This window comes from Pelobates fuscus, chromosome 6 (genome assembly GCF_036172605.1).
Source record: "Pelobates fuscus isolate aPelFus1 chromosome 6, aPelFus1.pri, whole genome shotgun sequence".
Classification (NCBI taxonomy): Eukaryota; Metazoa; Chordata; class Amphibia; order Anura; family Pelobatidae; genus Pelobates; species Pelobates fuscus.
In genome coordinates, this window is record NC_086322.1 from 294,480,910 (window position 1) to 294,499,906 (window position 18,997).

Here is an 18,997-nt window from a genome sequence, read left to right on the forward strand (position 1 = left end):
ATTGGAGAATGATTTCAGTCTTGGTTATTTGTCATGAAATTTGTGATCCTCTGGGAAAATCCGCAATTCTAAATAAATCACTAAAAGAACATTTCAATCAGGGAACTACAACTCCCATTGTGCTATGTATGCCTTTAGAAAGACAAAGCATCATGGTAGCTGTAGTTTTAAAACATCTGGGGATCTACTTTTTGGGCACCTCTGATTTAAATGGTAGCTGTGGGTCCTGGTAGTTGCAGACGGCTTCTCTGTCTAAGAAATGTATTAACACACATCAACATGTGCCTGCATTCACACACTACACACAACATGCACACAGAATCACTGACATTCCATTCCAAGCTTTCATTCACATTCATCACCAAGAAACACAAAAAAACCCACTCCGTTTACACACCGGCCCTCCACACAAATAGACATTGGTATTCACACACAACTATGAATGAAATAGATAGGATGAGAATCATGAGTTGTAGTTCAGCAACATCTGGAGTTTTGGGAAGCCTGATTTAAAGCACATATACTGGCCTAGAAGGTACCCTGCTTTGAATTTTGCCTAATGCCATTACATTTGCACACTAATCTTCCCCGTCCATACAGCATACGGCATGATCACATTCCCAGGTATATACAAACAGGCATTGTGTGCCTAGCCAAACACAAAGAGACAAGATGGCCGAATCCTCATCCTCTTTATTTTTTATAAGGAAAAGGCAAGTACAATAAAAAGGAATATAGGGTTACCTGCAGTACATTCAACAGTAAGTAAAGGTGAGGACAGTGAGGCACATAGAACATGGAGTGAAAACTTAATGGGCAATCTATGGCACTTCTGTCTCTTTTCCAGCTGTTAGGTGCTAAATGGGGAGGTCCTCATTCTCCGGGATGTCAAAGATCAAATCTTCCTCGGGGGAACATCTAATGAAAGTGAAGAACATCTTTTAAAACAAAGGAACGCACTTGGCTCCTGCTACACGCTTATATGTAAGGAAAAATCTATTCTGATAGGAGTTGGTGTGCAACAGCAAACCGGAAAAACAGCACAAAAAATAAATAAATTAATTTTAGTGCATCTTAGCTCGTATGAAATTACATCGTAAAAGGTTTGTTTTTACTTGTCTTTTTAATTTTGGGATGAATAGGGGTGCTAGAAAATGTTGTCTTTTTAATGCTCATATGTAGATCCCCATACAGATACATACCGTTGGTTTGTACACAATACATTTAGATCACTTCTGTTACATACACATGTGCACATATTTAGACCTGTGCTTGCATGGTTAAAACGTGTATGTGTCGTACACACATGAATGCAGCACACAAGTCAACAAATAACCACCCACCACTTTTCACTGAAAAATCACATGCCCCAAAAATAAGCACCAGCTTATTTTCAGGGGATGATTGGAATATAAGCCCTACCCCGAAAATAAGTAATATTTGAGATCGTCGCTGGTTTTCTAATCTATGTTCTGGGAATTTTCAACTAACATATTTGCGGGATTCAATGCCCTAGTGAACTGGTCTATGTTCGGGGGAATTCCCCCGCATTCATGCACATGCTTGCTACCGTTTACCCCCCAAAAATTAAGACATCCCCCGAAAATAAGCCCTAGGGTGTTTTTTGGAGCAAAAATTTATATAAGACCCAGTCTTATTTTCTTGGAAAAACGGTACCATGAGGTCCAGAAAGTGCAACCCTGGGGACCGCACACACGCACCGTGGTTCATGGAGAAGGAGGTCCCGGCACCATTTCCCAATCAATTCTCTTGCTGATCTTTGCAGGGAATTCCTTGTCACTCGTAAATGTCCAATCTCGTCTTCAAGCTCTGTGATGGCCTGCAGAAAAAGAATTACAAGCTAGAATGCGATCTTCTATAGAGCTGGATTCACAGATCAGCATTAACACTACCGCTTGTATGGAGAGCTAGCCTTACTCTGTCTGATCTGAGATGGTGTGGAGAGCTAGCCTTACTCCATCTAATCTGAGGTTGTATAGAGAGCTAGCTTTACTCCGTCTGATCTGAGGTTGTATGGAGAGCTAGCCTTACTCCGTCTAATCTGAGGTTGTATAGAGAGCTAGCCTTACTTCGTCTGATCTGAGGTTGTATGGAGAGCTAGCCTTACTCCGTCTGATCTGAGGTTGTATGGAGAGCTAGCCTTACTCCGTCTGATCGGAGGTTGTATGGAGAGCTAGCCTTACTCCGTTTGATCGGAGGTTGTATGGAGAGCTAGCCTTACGCCGTCTGATCTGAGATTGTGTGGAGAGCTAGCCTTACTCCGTCTGATCTGAGGTTGTATGGAGAGCTAGCCTTACTCCGTCTGATCTGAGGTTGTATGGAGAGCTAGCCTTACTCCGTCTGATCTGAGGTTGTATGGAGAGCTAGCCTTACTCCGTCTGATCTGAGGTTGTATGGAGAGCTAGCCTTACTCCGTCTGATCGGAGGTTGTATGGAGAGCTAGCCTTACTCCGTCTGATCTGAGATTGTATGGAGAGCTAGCCTTGCTCCGTCTGATCTGAGGTTGTATGGAGAGCTAGCCTTACTCCGTCTGATCGGAGGTTGTATGGAGAGCTAGCCTTACTTCGTTCGATCTGAGGTTGTATGGAGAGCTAGCCTTACTCCGTCTGATCTGAGATTGTGTGGAGAGCTAGCCTTACTCCGTCTGATCTGAGGTTGTATGGAGAGCTAGCCTTACTCCGTCTGATCTGAGGTTGTATGGAGAGCTAGCCTTACTCCGTCTGATCTGAGGTTGTGTGGAGAGCTAGCCTTACTCCGTCTGATCTGAGGTTGTATGGAGAGCTAGCCTTACTCCGTCTGATCTGAGGTTGTATGGAGAGCTAGCCTTACTCCTGTCTGATCTGAGGTTGTATGGAGAGCTAGCCTTACTCCGTCTGATCTGAGGTTGTATGGAGAGCTAGCCTTACTCTGTCTGATCTGAGATTGTATGGAGAGCTAGCCTTACTCCGTCTGATCTGAGGTTGTATGGAGAGCTAGCCTTACTCCGTCTGATCTGAGGTAGTATGGAGAGCTAGCCTTACTCCGTCTGATCTGAGATGGTGTGGAGAGCTAGCCTTACTCCATCTAATCTGAGGTTGTATAGAGAGCTAGCTTTACTCCGTCTGATCTGAGGTTGTATGGAGAGCTAGCCTTACTCCGTCTAATCTGAGGTTGTATAGAGAGCTAGCCTTACTTCGTCTGATCTGAGGTTGTATGGAGAGCTAGCCTTACTCCGTCTGATCTGAGGTTGTATGGAGAGCTAGCCTTACTCCGTCTGATCGGAGGTTGTATGGAGAGCTAGCCTTACTCCGTCTGATCTGAGGTTGTATGGAGAGCTAGCCTTACTCCGTCTGATCGGAGGTTGTATGGAGAGCTAGCCTTACTCCGTCTGATCTGAGATTGTATGGAGAGCTAGCCTTGCTCCGTCTGATCTGAGGTTGTATGGAGAGCTAGCCTTACTCCGTCTGATCGGAGGTTGTATGGAGAGCTAGCCTTACTTCGTTCGATCTGAGGTTGTATGGAGAGCTAGCCTTACTCCGTCTGATCTGAGATTGTGTGGAGAGCTAGCCTTACTCTGTCTGATCTGAGGTTGTATGGAGAGCTAGCCTTACTCCGTCTGATCTGAGATTGTGTGGAGAGCTAGCCTTACTCCGTCTGATCTGAGGTTGTATGGAGAGCTAGCCTTACTCCGTCTGATCTGAGGTTGTATGGAGAGCTAGCCTTACTCCGTCTGATCTGAGGTTGTGTGGAGAGCTAGCCTTACTCCGTCTGATCTGAGGTTGTATGGAGAGCTAGCCTTACTCCGTCTGATCTGAGGTTGTATGGAGAGCTAGCCTTACTCCTGTCTGATCTGAGGTTGTATGGAGAGCTAGCCTTACTCCGTCTGATCTGAGGTTGTATGGAGAGCTAGCCTTACTCTGTCTGATCTGAGATTGTATGGAGAGCTAGCCTTACTCCGTCTGATCTGAGGTTGTATGGAGAGCTAGCCTTACTCCGTCTGATCTGAGGTAGTATGGAGAGCTAGCCTTACTCCGTCTGATCTATGGATATATACAGAGCTATCCTTACTCCCTTGAGATATGTGAGTGTATGATGAGCTATTCTTACTCCCATCTGATAGGTTAGTGTGTAGAGAACTCGTTACTCCCGTCTGATCTGTGGGCACGTGTCCAACAAATGGTATTCTTAGAAAAGTTACTATTAAGTTTGACTTTCCTTTGTGGTAAATTTAATCCCCTCTGACAATATGTAAAGAGTTAGTTCTATGTCCGTTTACTCTCCTGGTGTATGGAATCTCATTGTCACTCCTGCCTGACTGGTTAGTATCGGGAAAGTTTCCCTACTCCTGTCTGTGCTACCGCTACTCCCATCAGATCATTTAGTGAACTGGAAACAACCCCTACTACTGCTTGACCGGTTACTGCATGGAAAGTTACCCCTCTAGCTAAAAAAACAAAAACAAACATACCCTACACTCGACTGACCTTCTCATGTACAGCAATGTCCTTTTTCATCTTCTTGTTTTCTAGATACATTCGTTTTATGGAGGGTGGTAGGGTGTCTATTTGATGCTAAATAAAGATAAACTGTTTAAGTTAACATGCACCAGCTGTTAAAGTGATACAAAGTATATATAGAGAGCACTAAGAAATACCGTGAACAACGTACAGCAGTGATGGCTTACCTTGACACCATAAATCGTTTCTGGACTACATTTCCCATGATGCTCAGCTAGCTTTTAGAGTCTAAAAGTTAGCTGAGCATCATGGGAAATGTAGTCCAGAAACAATTTATGGTGTCAAGGTTAGCCATCACTGACATACAGAATGCCCTCACATTCTTTTGTCCTATCATCCAAAAAGTATCAACCACTTACATACCTGAAATGCACTTAAATTTTTCTATTTTAATTTTTTTTTTTTTTTTACAATTTAGCAGATATACCCTAATTAAAACGTGTATGCATTTACTTATGTATTATTTAATAGGGGGTATATCTCAAAACCGCTTGCACAACCTGCAGATCTCTTGTCTGCAGCCTTTGCAAGCCCTCCCCTTCTAACCCCGCCCAGACTTTCTGTGGCTGTCCAATCACAGACTTCCCAATGCAGCTCAATGAGAAATCTTTGCAAGGCAGATGCTCTGAGTAATTGCTGCCTCTTGAATTTAGTTCCACTGAGCAAATCAACCAGGAAGTAACAGGACCGGTTGTATGATTGACAGTCATGGGGCGGGGGGGGGAGGGGGAGGGAAAATGTAATACGGTTAATTCATAAATCTACAAAAGTGCCCAGTTCCTTTTAAATCTGCACTTTTTGTAAACTGAAAAAAAGAGGACACACTTTGCACAAAAATCAAGCTAAAGTGCTTTAGTTGTTTGGAGTGTGCCTTGGAGGTTTCTCATCATTTCCATTGTACGATAAACCGACGTGTACCTATGGCAGACGTTACCATAGCACTCTTCCACAGTGGACGCACGGTCATTAGGGATATTAAGCAGTCTTACAGATGTTTGAGTAGTTTTGCCTCAAAGTGTATCATAGCAAGATTGGGAAACTAAATGGTAATGAAGGTGATAAATGCACCAGATTTTCAGAAAACATTTAAAACTGTTTTGCAGAATATTACACGTTACTTGGAGGAACCCTAAAATCCTAGTGGATCGTGATCCTCAAGATACATAGACAGTGTCAGGGCTGATGAGAACATTGCTGACCTAAAAGCAGATTTTCAGAGCTATTCACTTAACTGGGATATATCGAGAAAGGACTTGTAGACCCAAATCACCAAATTGGAACAAAGCTGAATTTCCAATTTGAATATTGTACCCTACATTTGAATAATCCAATTCTTCACAATTCTCCATTTAGGTAATAATTCTTAGTTTTTAAAAACACATTTCAAATGGTATTTTATTGAAAAGTTTTAGTTCATGGGGTACAGAAAGGAAAAGGGGGGAGTAGCGGAAACATAATCTACAAACAAAAAATTGAGATATAATTTCAAATATAAAGGTATCCATTGTTGGGGAAAATATTATATATATATATATATATATTATTTTCCCCAACAGTTATGAAACAATTCCTCACTTAGAGCAGTGCTCCTCAACCCTCTCCTCTCCAGAATTTAGGGAACACCCCGTTGGGTCTAAGGTGTTTAGAAAAAGAAGGAAAAAAAACACCTTAGAGTCTAAGTTTTTTTTTTTTTTTTTAAAACACCTTAGACCCAACCGGGTAATTCCTAAATCTTGGACTGTTAGGTGTGGGTTGAGGAGAGGGTTAAGGAGCACTGACTTTGAGTATGATTTCCATCTGTTCCAGCGTGCAAATCACTTATAAATATCCACTGCAATCTAGTGATAATGAGAATAAATTAAAGAGCATGTGCTACCCCTCTTTTGCAAGAGCAGCTATTAAGGTATGTTCAATTATAGGGAAATAAGCCTTAATTTTGTTATCTGCTCAACACTGCAATGTAGTACTGGCAAACCGGGATACACTGGTGGGCTGCAGCATCTGGGGGCTGCGCATGTAGGTGCCAGAAGGTGGCCGGTCCGGTGGCACACTCTGAGGGGGCCGGCCACGTTATGCATCTATATATGCATAATACACAGAGAATGTCATTAATATATATATATATATATATATATATATATATAATGAGCACGTATTGGCCCAGTCTTGTTGCTAGGTGCATACTCCAGCACAATAACATATTTAAAGTGAAGAGCGCACCCACAGGACTTCAAAATAAACAAGATACCGTCATTTTTTACAGTTGTGCCCTACATACATTCACCATTTCAGTCCCATTACCAAGCTTTCCTTAATATGTGAAGGTAGTTGGATTGAAACATTGATTACATGCAAAGGCACGTCTGCTTACAATAAATCTGCACTTTTGTTTATATTGAAGCCTATGAGTGCTTTTTTCCCGTTGGAGTAATCATTTTGAATTCTAGGTTATCTTTTCTAGCTCTTTATTAGCACACTATGCTGGCGCGACACATTATTGGGCTGGTAAATAATAGTTTTCCAGGGCTGCTTTTAGTTCCCAGTCCGGCCATGGTATATACTTCAAAAACAATAGCAGTGAATTCAAAACAGAATTAAAAAATACCACATTGTAACCAAATCTCTAACTTACCCATGGTCACAGCTTGGCTATATGAGACTCTATTCAGACTCCAGTTCAGAACAATTCAGGGTTTAAACGTTTCTGACATATCTACCAATTACCATTTGTAAAATCTGTTTGCATATTTTTTTTTCTTCAGATTTTTCTTTTTTTTTTTCTGCCCAGTCAATTATCCAGATTATCAAAATCATATATTGTAAAATTTACAGTGTCTAGGATTTTCACACACGAAATCAGGAAGACGTAAAGACCCCTCTATATTGGGGACTGATAAAAACAGAGTCATCTATATTGCAAATTATCTGGGTTGTCATAGTTAAATTTAAAGGACATCTGTCGACACAATTATTTAACATAATTATTATTCAATCAAGTTTTTTTTTTGTTTTTTTTAATTAAGTATATGCAACTTATCCCTACCTTTAGTGTATCCTTCAGCCATATACATACACCTTGGGTCAGACAGTGTTTGAAAACTGACATCTCTACGGTATTTCCTGTTTCTGTGCAGGGAGTGAAGCTCGAACGACCATAGAGACTAACTGACTGTTTAAACACTGTCTGACCCCGAGGTGCATATCTATGGCTGAAGGATCCTCTCATATACTAATGGCAGGGATGAGTTTTTCCTCAATTAACCCCTTAAGGACCAAACTTCTGGAATAAAAGGGAATCATGACATGTCACACATGTCTTGTGTCCTTAAGGGGTTAAAAATGTTTTTTTTTTTTTTTTAACATATTCTAAAAAAAAATTCTATTAAACACTAGATGAAAGTATTATTATCTTAAAATATTATTTTGAGGCTACAGTTGTCCTTTAAGCACCAACAGAATTTCATTGTACCAGAGTAAATTAATTTGCGTTAAATGCCTCTCGTATGCTTTTCTAGAAACAGCTGTCAGAGGGTTGGTCTAAATGTATGAAAATAAAAAAATCAAGGAGGTTTTTCATTAGTTACAGTTATCAGGGAGGTTACAAGGAAATGACAAGGATCTGGAAACAAAAGGTCAAAATTGCCAACTTAGAGAAATGTTTAAAATCAGCTATTTTCCACCTTTAATTTGGGCAAAACTTTGCTATTTCAATTCCTTATAATCCCCTGTTTAGTGAAAACCTTGCTAATCATCTATATAAAAAAATTGATTATCCCTACTTTACTGTTTGAAATAAAAAAAATAAAAATAAATTGTATCAGGTGAAACGAAACAGACCCACGTTAACTCTAGGAACATCGTCTGATTCAGCACTAATTTAAAGCTTTCTGCATTGCTAAAGCCTGGCTTCTGGTTGTAGATTAGAAACAGCATCAAAGTTCAGGGACCAATTGGGTCAGATCTCTGCCTCCTTTTTTGGATTGCTGCTGGAAGATTTACGTTAGTTAAGAACGCAGCTTAAGGCACAGACTTGACAGTCGTTAAGCTATATACATGCCTCTCATAGTTCAGCACAGAAGTGCCCCCTCCGCAAGAATCGCACTCACCAGGGACCAAGAACTATTTCCTGCGTGAGACTTTCTAACATTTCGGGATTAGAGTTGTTATTCTTTGTCTCTTGTTTCTGACTTTTTACCCTTAATGTTTTTACTTAGTAATCCTTGCATTAATGATGGTCTTCTGATCTCCAGGAATCCAGCACATTTCTGTTTTGTAAAGCAAAAAGCATATAATGCTACAGCCGTTTACCAGCCTGTTTAATTAAATTTACCTCCATGACCAATCATCAATTAATATGACGGATGCCAGAACAATCCAGATCCTGAAACCGGACAAAGATCCCACTTTTTTTTGACCATTCCACACTAATAAATCATTATATTAAGCTTGCACAAAACTCATTAAAAATCGATTACAATTAATTTTACTATCTATACTCTACCCTCAATAATTGTGCTTTATTCATACTAGACCATCAATGCAAGGGATCAGAATGGCCATAGTGGCAATAATTTTGGCCCAGAGCTCCCGAGTCCCCTCCTTCTTAGCCTCGACACACACAAAGGCTTTGACTTGGTTATCGATTCGTAGTCCTAAAATATAGTTTTCCTTGGTATCCGCTTTTTCATTTTAACTTCTAACTTGTATAACTCCCAACGAGCAAAAATATGGGGGAGGGCAGATGTCCTGGGGTGCGTGTCAAGGATGCCCTTTATCCCCTCTCCTTTTTGATTTATCTGTGGACCCACTTATTATACTGTTACATACCTTGCTCCCATTGGCAATCTAACACTCGATCTTCCAACATTTGTGGATAATTTCCTATTATAAATAGGCAATCCAGATGTAACCCCGCTCACCCCCCTATTTTAGATATGCCTTAAATTTACTGTCAAGTGGTGGGTTGTAATATTATCCTTTCCAAATCATCAGCTTTGTCTTTGGGTGATAATTCCTCCTTCGGTTATTTCAGTAAATACTACATGGTACTAAATGTTAAATGAACATAGTCTGGCCTACATGCACTGTCTCCATGCTACTGTAAACTCTGTGCCTTCCACATTCACACTGTTTACTATACTCGGTGATATAATGTGAATACCGCAGTTTGCCCAATCGCTCCCATCATGTTCTCCTGAATACTGCACATTCAGTGATTTGTTCAGCTTATCCACAAAACATAGAACTGTACCACTGATTAAAGCATCTCTGTCTACAAAAATAAACCTGATATAATCGACTGTCTGAATGTGAGCGCTCTAATTTTTTATAACATACATAAAGAAAAGTAGGGACTACTTTTCCTCAGTTGACAATGGATTGAGTTTAAAGCCAGGTTCTGTTTAAGTTGCCAATCAGATTTACCCACAATGCTCAGTAAAATCAATCCTAGGGCAAATAGCAGACATCTTGGGCAGAGGAAAACAAAATGGCTGCACCCAGGTATTGAGATCCAGCACAGGGAAGTAAAGATAATAAATATAAATAAAGGCAAGTGGCACGGGAGAGCAAAATTATTCAAATACAAGAGGCATAAAGAAAGGGGGGAAAAACAGGATACATTAATGTACATTAGAAGAATTATTCTAAAATATACCTGCGCTATACGTTGGAGGCTGCCGTCCATCCGATTTTCATGCTTTTTGGAAACATTCTGTAACTCTGTTTGAGCTAAAGCTTCTACATCTGAGATTCTGTCCTGAGAGAGATGAAAAACAGAACCGTGAGACAGTGGAAAAAGAACAAAACAATGGAGGCATGAAAGAGGACGACAGAGAAATAAGAAGGAAGAAACAGAGGCTGACAGAAGAACAGTAGATAACAGAATATCGGAGAGGAAAGAATGAAATTGTGGAAAACAGTGAAGAGAGAAAGAACACAGGAAGAGGTAGACAAAAACAAGAAGGAACAAAAAAAGTCAAGAGAAGAAAAAAGAATGAGACAGGAGAGGTAACAAGAAATAACGAGACCGTGGAGGGGGCAGAATGAGACAAGGGAACAAGAAAGAACGAGACATTGTAGAAACAAAAATGAAAATGATGAGTGTATTAGAAAGCATTCAGTACAGGATGCAAGAAATAACAAGTCAGATGAAGAACAAGGATGGTTGATAGAGAAAAAAACAAGTTGGGAGATACCAGAAAGAGTGAGAAGGGAAACAAAGTGCAGGAAAGAATAACAAAACAGTAGGGCATAAATAAAAAAATTAAGGAGAAGGATTAGGAATGAAGAAGACAGAGTGGCCGTACGAAAGATATAGAGTCATATTAAGGACTAGAAAGAGGGGTTGAAAACACCCTGACTCCGTGGATATCACACACCTTGCCAGTCACACTCAGATCAAACACACTACTCAACACACCTGGTAGGCGTCACTAAGCGACTTGAGCTGTCTCTGAAGGTCTGCAATCTCCAGCGCTTTAACCGAACGATCCCTATCTCGGTAATCTCGCAACTGTTGCAAGTCTTTTTGAGCATCTCTCAGCTTCTTGTCGCAGGCTTCCACTTGATTCTGTAGTTCTGACAGTTATAAACAGAGCAATGGGTTATCCTCGGGGTATAGTATACCTCATCCACGTGTTGTAAAGCTAAAGCTCTGAATGTGTTACCAGCCTTAAGACACCCAAAGCATCATGGGATTTGACGTTCTACAACACCAGGAGTCCAACCTTTGGCCAACCCTGGCATTAAATGGATTAAACCATTTGAACAATATGATTATCCAATCTACTAAAATTCTTTTGTTTTTCCACTTGTTTCATGATATTTTGTCTATTGCTCTGATCTGTAAAAATAAATATATTAATAAAACTACAAATTACATCTTAGCTGTCCCATGAAAAGGCAGGATCAAGGTGTCTCGTGCAGATTTACATGGCTCTCTGATACAACAGCATTAACAGTGTGTTTTTTTGTTATTTCTCACACATGCATCAAGTTTGAATTCCCCATTGACATGAAAGGTAAATAATAATAGAGAATTAATAAACAGATATAAAACAGTCTGTACCTTCAAAATGTAATTGTACCGGAGCATCAATCTATGGGGCTATGTCCATGAGTGCTCACTAGGTGGCAGCATAGTTCACATGCTACTGTGATAAGCCCAGAATATGCAGAGCTCATACCATACTTTTTTTTTTTTTAAAATATCACAAAAATCGAGGATCATGTTTACCTATACACTGTGGCCACATATGTGCATAAAGCCCGCTGCTTAAAACAGATTCGGAGTGAAGAAGAGAAAAGGAATAGATTGAAGCAAAGTCAGTATAAGGTGACAGAGCTGCTTTAAGGGTTAATTAGTTTGTAGGAGTTCACAAGGTTAACCCTGGCCGTTTCTGTCTCATTAGAGATTTTGCCTTGACGTGGCAGGAGAGCTTACACTTTAATGGCCACAGCAATGAAGCTAAAAACCACTATAGTCACATTTTTAATGATTGATTCTAAATTTTGTAATTTTTTTTTTTTTTTAATACACTACAAATTGATGATTACTGAATACACCCCACTTATGTTTTCCAACACAGTAATGAATGGACAATGTGTGCTTTGCCCTGTTTAAGATGATATAAAATGTAATTGCTGATAAGATAGACACCTGAAAGACCATATGTCTTTTTGCTGATGATACTAAGATATGTAACAGGGTTGATGTTCCAGGAGGGATAAGCCAAATGGCAAATGATTTAGGTAAACTAGAAAAATGGTCAGAGTTAAGGCAACTGACATTTAATGTGGATAAGTGCAAGATAATGCATCTTGGACGTAAAAACCCAAGGGCAGAGTACAGAATATTTGATAGAGTCCTAACCTCAACATCTGAGGAAAGGGATTAAGGGGTGATTATTTCTGATGACTTAAGCTCTTAAGGACCAAACTTCTGGAATAAAAGGGAATCATGACATGTCACACGTCATGTGTCCTTAAGGGGTTAAAGGACCACTATAGTGCTAGGAAAACAAACGATTTTTCCTGGCACTATAGGGTCATCAGGTCATCCCCACCCTCAGGGTCCCCCTCCCTCTGGGCTGAAGGGGTTAAAACCCCTTTAGCCACTTACCTTTCTCCAGAGCCAGGCTCCCTCAGCGCTGGGGAACTCTCCTCCCTCTGCCGACGTCAGCTCTGAATGCAAGAGCTGCACGCGCATTCAAACTGCCCATATGAAAGCATTACTCAATGCTTTCCTATGGACGTCCAGCATCTTCTCACAGTGATATTCACAGTGAGAATCGCGGAAGCGCCTCTAGTGGCTGTCAGTGAGACAGCCACTAGAGGCTAGATTAACCCTCAGTGTAAACATAGCAGTTTCTCTGAAACTGCTATGTGTTCAGCTGCTTGGTAAAACTAGAGGGACTTGGCACCCAGACCACTTCATTGAGCTGAAGTGGTCTGGGTGCCTATAGTGGTCCTTTAAGCATGCGTGGGATAGGCATTAGGCTATCTATAAGCTATAAGATAAGGCCAGGGACTAATGAAAGTATTTAGAAAATTGGGCAGACTAGATGGGCCGAATGGTTCTTATCTGCCGTCACATTCTATGTTTCTATGGTTAAAGTACTATTTTCTCCATGAAGGAACCTTGAAAGCTTGGTTTGGGATCCTCACCCTTCAAACGCTGCTCCCCCTTCATTCTGGTTTCCTCCAGGTCTTGCTGTGCTTCTCTCAACTGACGCTCTGACCATGACTTCAGTGCCGCCATATTATGCTGAACAAATAGAGGGAGTCAGGTCTATTGCACCTCTAGGACATCACACCAAGACATACACAATGCACTTCGAGTACATCACATCAAGACATACACAATGCACTTCGAGTACATCACATCAAGACATACACAATGCACCTCTAGAACATCTAGTACTATCACAATTTAACCTGACCCCATCCCTCGCCCTGTCCGTTCGCCCCATCCCTCGCCCTGTCCGTTCGCCCCATCCCTCACCCTGTCCGTTCTCCCCATCCCTCACCCTGTCCGTTCGCCCCATCCCTCACCCTGTACGTTACCTCCATCCCTTGTCCTGTCCGTTCGCCCCATCCCTCACCCTGTACGTTCCCCCTATCCCTTGTCCTGTCCGTTCGCCCCATCCCTCACCATGTACGTTCCCCCATCCCTTGTCCTGTCCGTTCGCCCCATCCCTCACCCTGTACGTTCCCCCCATCCCTTGTCCTGTCCGTTCGCCTCATCCCTCACCCTGTACGTTCCCCCCATCCCTTGTCCTGTCCGTTCGCCCCATCCCTTGTTCTGTCCGTTCGCCCCATCCCTCACCCTGTCCGTTCGCCCCATCCCTCACCCTGTCCATTCGCCTTGGCCCACCCTTCACCCTGTCCGTTCGCCCCATCCCTCACCCTGTCCATTCGCCTTGGCCCACCCTTCACCCTGTCCGTTCACCCCATCCTTCTGGGGCACATTAACCTCACTGTTTTCCCTTTTGTAAATATATTCATACCATTCACTCACCTTCCTGACACACATTTACCCTGCCCGTGACCTCTCTGCTGTACTCTTACCCCTTTCCAAGTATTGGCAAACATTCCCACTGTCCAATGACTACCCTGGAGGTACCTACCTTCCCAATGTCCATTACCCACCTGCCTCTCCAATATAATCTCAGTTTCTCGACCCACTTTCATGGTTTATTTAACCCATTGTTTGCTGCTATCAGTAGATTTACCTCTGTTTTGTTGTACTGCTGCAGTAGCTCAGTGGCACTCTCCAGGGACCTCTTCTCATCCTCAATGATTGTTTTCATAAGATTGGCATTTTTCTCCTCCAAATTCCGACGGACAGCATTCATGTAGGCCGGGGAGTCCACACCACGCTACAAATGGATCGTATTATTCTCTCTCTGTAAAAACACTGCAATATACTGCCTCAGCACTGTATACACTGTAATACAGTATATTGCGATATACTGTTTCAGCACCGGATACAGTGTAATATACTGCTTTAGCACTGGATACACTGGACATGCTCACATGGTTATTCACTAACGCGTACATTGTCAGGAAGTTATAGTGAATTTCATGTTTTGTCCCGCAATAATCGAGCTGGTAAACTCCAAGCTGCTATATTTAGATTTCGGCTGTTTTTTCCCACAATTTGAATTCCCTTTAATTCCTGATAATTAACACGTTAGTGCTGTCTGACATACACCTATAGCAGTGAATACAAAGATCTAGCACTGGATATTAAACATTAGACATCCCCGGTAATCTCATTGAAGATAGTATAGCCGAACACATACGTGAGGAATGTAGTGCTGTATCCGGCTGCTATCCACATCCTTCTTCTTACCCAGATTTCGGGAACGTGTTTGGTGTTGTACCTGTGTTGCTGCTCTGCGCAATTCACTGGGTCGGGCTGCTGGGAACACAACTAAAAACGCAGATACAGATTTTATATGATGTTCAGCATGGGTCACAGGTGTACCCTACACATCTCTCCCTTCCTCCTCACCTGTGTTGGCTGATCTGGAATGTCCATTCCTTTCACTTCCACCTTGGCGTATGCTGCCTCGCACACAGGAAGACGGAGGATGTTCCATACAAACCGTACCACCATGTGATTTCTTTGTACATCTCTCACACTTGCTGCGATCCTAAACAATAAATAAAAATAATTCACAATTGGGAGAGATCAGAGATAAAGACATGAAGGGAGAGGTGTTTGAATGATCATACAGGCACTGTGTCTCTGGACGGAGGATGTGTATTTGTTGGGTAATGAATGTGTGTTCTATGAACGCCTTGATTTGACTGTGAAGTTAATGGTGGCCAGCAGGTCGTGTGGGCTGAGATTTACTCATTAAAAGGCTGTATCAGTGACGGTCGTGGGGCAGTTTCCATTATACGTGGACATCAGTCGTGTGACGGAATTTGAGAATATTGCAAACATACAGGGTTAATCACTAAAGTGGGAATTGTCTGGAAATTAAGGTCAATACAAAGTGAATTTTAAATCTGACAAAAATAGCTGAAACGAAACATACTGACTTGGAGAATCTTTTCAATTTGGCCACTTAATGGCCTTAATGTTAAAACGGAATTCCTGACAACGTCCCCTTTAGTGAATAACTCCGGCATTGAGTAAAGTATCAAGTAACTGTGATTGTGTACTCCAAAACTCGTTACCTTTGTTCCACCAACAGAGTGTGTACCTTGTGGGATATGTGCAACTCACCTGTGTAAAGTCAATATTTTTATAAAATATAACTGTGAAATGGAGAAGTATAGTGTAGAAAACATGAATAAATACCAAAGCAAGAAAGTGAGGCCAGATCTTTTTAAACAGCCTTGAATTCCTCATCAGGACTATCTCTGGACAAACCATTAAAGTCTGGCTAATTAGAGACAATCTGGAAAGAATGGCAAGCGTCTGGTAAGAATGGCAAGCGTCTGGAAAGAATGGCAAGCGTCTGGAAAGAATGGCAAGCGTCTGGAAAGGGCTACGATGGCCATTCTGGGCAAGATTTCTTCATGGATTTGTTAAAAGGCATTGCCAGGAAAGATGGTTTAAATGCTTTGCTCTGACCGTAGAACCCTTGCCAGCCATCAGATGTAATCATTAAATAAAAGGGCTGATTCTGATGCTTACCATAGCCCAAGCTCTATCTCTGACCTCCTTGGACCTTCCAGGGAGATTTATCTGTCTCGTAAAAACTTTCGGTATATGTTTATCTGTCCATCGTCAATGGGATTTAAGTGACTGTCTTTATTGTTTTATGGTATCAGTTTGTTTATTTTAATATCTACAAAGAGGTCTTATTGGGCTCTCCAAACCTGTCTGTCATCAGGCATACACTAGAATCTGCTCTCGGAGGTTTACAAGTGTCTGTTATATTTAGACAGACAGTAGTTTCACTGACTATTGCATTTCAGTCCTTGTGAATATACTATCTTTGACTGCCCCTAGGAATCTACCAGTTTCTGCCCCTAGGGATATACCAGGATCTCTTTCGCTCCAATGTGATGAGACACAACTGGGTATGCTTTAATCTCTCTCTTTCTGGGACGATTTCTACTTTGGGTATATATCAGTCTCCCCAGAGACAGACAACAATCTCAACCGTCTGCTGATATATTACTCAGCCTGAGGTAATACTTGTCTGTTTCTGAGAATATCAGTCTGTCTGTCTCTGGGGATATCTGTATGTCTGTCTGGATATGTGTCAGTCTGTCTCTGGGGATGTATGTCAGTCTGTCTGCCTGTCAGTCTCTGATGATGTCTGTATGTCTCTGGGGAGGTCTGTCAGTCTGTCTCTGGGGATGTCTGTCTGTCTGTCTGTCTCTGGGGATGTCTGTCTGTCTGTCTCTGGGGATGTCTGTCTGTCTCTGGGGATGTCTGTCTGTCTGTCTCTGGGGATGTCTGTCTAGCTGTCTCTGGGGATGTCTGTCTAGCTGTCTCTGGGGATGTCTGTCTCTGGGGATGTCAGTCTGTCTCTGGGGATGTCAGTCTGTCTCTGGGGATGTCAGTCTGTCTCTGGGGATGTCAGTCTGTCTCTGGGGATGTCAGTCTGTCTCTCTCTGGGTATGTCTGTCTGTCTCTGGAGAAGTCTATCTCTGTGGATGTCTGTTTGTCTCTGGGGATGTCTGTCTATCTGTCTCTAGTGATGTCTGTCTCTGGAGATGTCTATCTGTCTCTAGTGATGTCTGTCTCTGTGGATGGATGTCTGTCTCTGGGGATGTCTGTCTGTCTGTCTCTGGGGATGTCTGTCTAGCTGTCTCTGGGGATGTCTGTCTCTGGGGATGTCTGTCTCTGGGGATGTCTGTCTCTGGAGAAGTCTGTCTCTGTGGATGTCTGTTTGTCTCTGGGGATGTCTGTCTATCTGTCTCTAGTGATGTCTGTCTCTGGAGATGTCTATCTGTCTCTAGTGATGTCTGTCTCTGTGGATGTCTGTCTGTCTCTGAGGATGTCTGTCTGTCTCTGAGGATGTCTGTCTGTCTCTGGGGATGTCTGTCTGTCTGTCTCTGGGGATGTCTGTCTAGCTGTCTCTGGGGATGTCTGTCTCTGGGGATGTCTGTCTCTGGGGATGTCTGTCTCTGGGGATGTCTGTCTCTGGGGATATCTGTCTCTGGGGATATCTGTCTGTCTGGCGCAGTGCAGTTAGTTTATATGGGGGTCTCAGTCCTCTGTGTCGGTACCGGTTGGGCGGCGGCTTTTGCTAAGTTTCTGTCCCCCTGTCATTCTAGTCTCTTTACTACAACGTTACTTGGACACCATGACAACTCAATGACGTCAGAACTAAGCGCCCTCCAGCGCTCTGTGGGTGTAGCAAGATGGCGGCCGCAATCTCCCATCATGCTCTGGGCGTGTGACCCAATTGGGATGGTCATGTGGTACCAATCCCAGCCTGCGGGGGGCAGCGCCTTACTGCAGCACGGCCTGTGTTACAGAACTACAACTCCCACAATCCCTGGCTGGCCGAACCCTGCTCTGGCTGTAACCGATAGGCACTCACTTTATGGCAGAGCGACTGCTGCAAATGGTGACAAAGCATCATGGGAGTTGTAGTCCTGCTTGTTGTGATAAACATCTTATTCTCGCCCTGAAATAGTAAATTACTGCTAACAGGGGGTCTCTATGGCAGAGAGGGGGTTCAATTATACAGAGGAGTTCTGTTATTCTGGCAGGTTAGGGGGCGGGGGTCTCCCTGTAATAGAGAAAGGGTTAAATGGGGGGGGGTCTCCCTGTAATAAGGAAAGGGTTAAATGACACATGGGGTGTCTCCCTGTAATAGAGAAAGGGTTAAATGACACAGGGAATGTCTCCCTGTAATAGAGAAAGGGTTAAATGACACAGGGCATGTCTCCCTGTAATAGAGAAAGGGTTAAATGACACAGGGCATGTCTCCCTGTAATAGAGAAAGGGTTAAATGACACAGGGAATGTCTCCCTGTAATAGAGAAAGGGTAAAATGACACAGGGAATGTCTCCCTGTAATAGGAAAGGGTTAAATGACACATGGGATGTCTCCCTGTAATAGAGAAAGGGTTAAATGACACAGGGAATGTCTCCCTGTAATAGAGAAAGGGTTAAATGACACAGGGGGGGGGTCTCCCTGTAATAGAGAAAGGGTTACATGACACAGGGGGGTCTCCCTGTAATAGAGAAAGGGTTAAATGACACAGGGGGTGTCTCCCTGTAATAGAGAAAGGGTTAAATGACACAGGGGGGGTGGTGGTCTCCCTGTAACAGAGACACAGGGGATGTCTCCCTGTAATAGAGAAAGGGTTAAATGACACAGGGAATGTCTCCCTGTAATAGAGAAAGGGTTAAATGACACAGGGCATGTCTCCCTGTAATAGAGAAAGGGTTAAATGACACAGGGAATGTCTCCCTGTAATAGAGAAAGGGTTAAATGACACAGGGAATGTCTCCCTGTAATAGAGAAAGGGTTAAATGACACAGGGGGGTCTCCC

The 18,997-nt window shown here is 42.5% G+C and overlaps 1 protein-coding gene across 2 annotated transcripts; it reads right to left on the reverse strand.

Moving 5' to 3' along the window:
- Window positions 1-673: 673 nt before the first annotated feature.
- On the reverse strand, window positions 674-17,890 carry LOC134615105 (GRIP1-associated protein 1-like). Of its 2 annotated transcripts, none has more exons than XM_063459517.1 (10): window positions 17,721-17,890; window positions 15,037-15,178; window positions 14,825-14,955; window positions 14,252-14,398; window positions 13,185-13,284; window positions 10,939-11,096; window positions 10,174-10,275; window positions 4,485-4,571; window positions 1,722-1,840; window positions 674-918 (listed from the first exon to the last, which is right to left on the reverse strand). In XM_063459517.1, the coding sequence occupies exons 2-10, from the start codon at window positions 15,122-15,124 to the stop codon at window positions 858-860; spliced, it is 993 nt and encodes a 330-aa protein (XP_063315587.1). In that variant the 5' UTR covers window positions 15,125-15,178; window positions 17,721-17,890; the 3' UTR covers window positions 674-857. The 2 variants fall into 2 exon arrangements, with proteins under 2 accessions (XP_063315587.1, XP_063315586.1); XM_063459516.1 differs by lacking the exon at window positions 17,721-17,890 and adding an exon at window positions 16,174-16,808.
- Window positions 17,891-18,997: the final 1,107 nt, after the last annotated feature.

Bases quoted from the DNA above. Each gene is read 5' to 3' on its own strand.
- LOC134615105 (XM_063459516.1), bottom strand. The intron at 14,399-14,824 runs GTATGTGTTCGG...ATCCATTTGTAG, and splicing joins TACAGCACTACATTCCTCAC to CGTGGTGTGGACTCCCCGGC. The intron at 1,841-4,484 runs GTCAGTCGAGTG...CTTTTTCTGCAG, and splicing joins ACATTGCTGTACATGAGAAG to GCCATCACAGAGCTTGAAGA.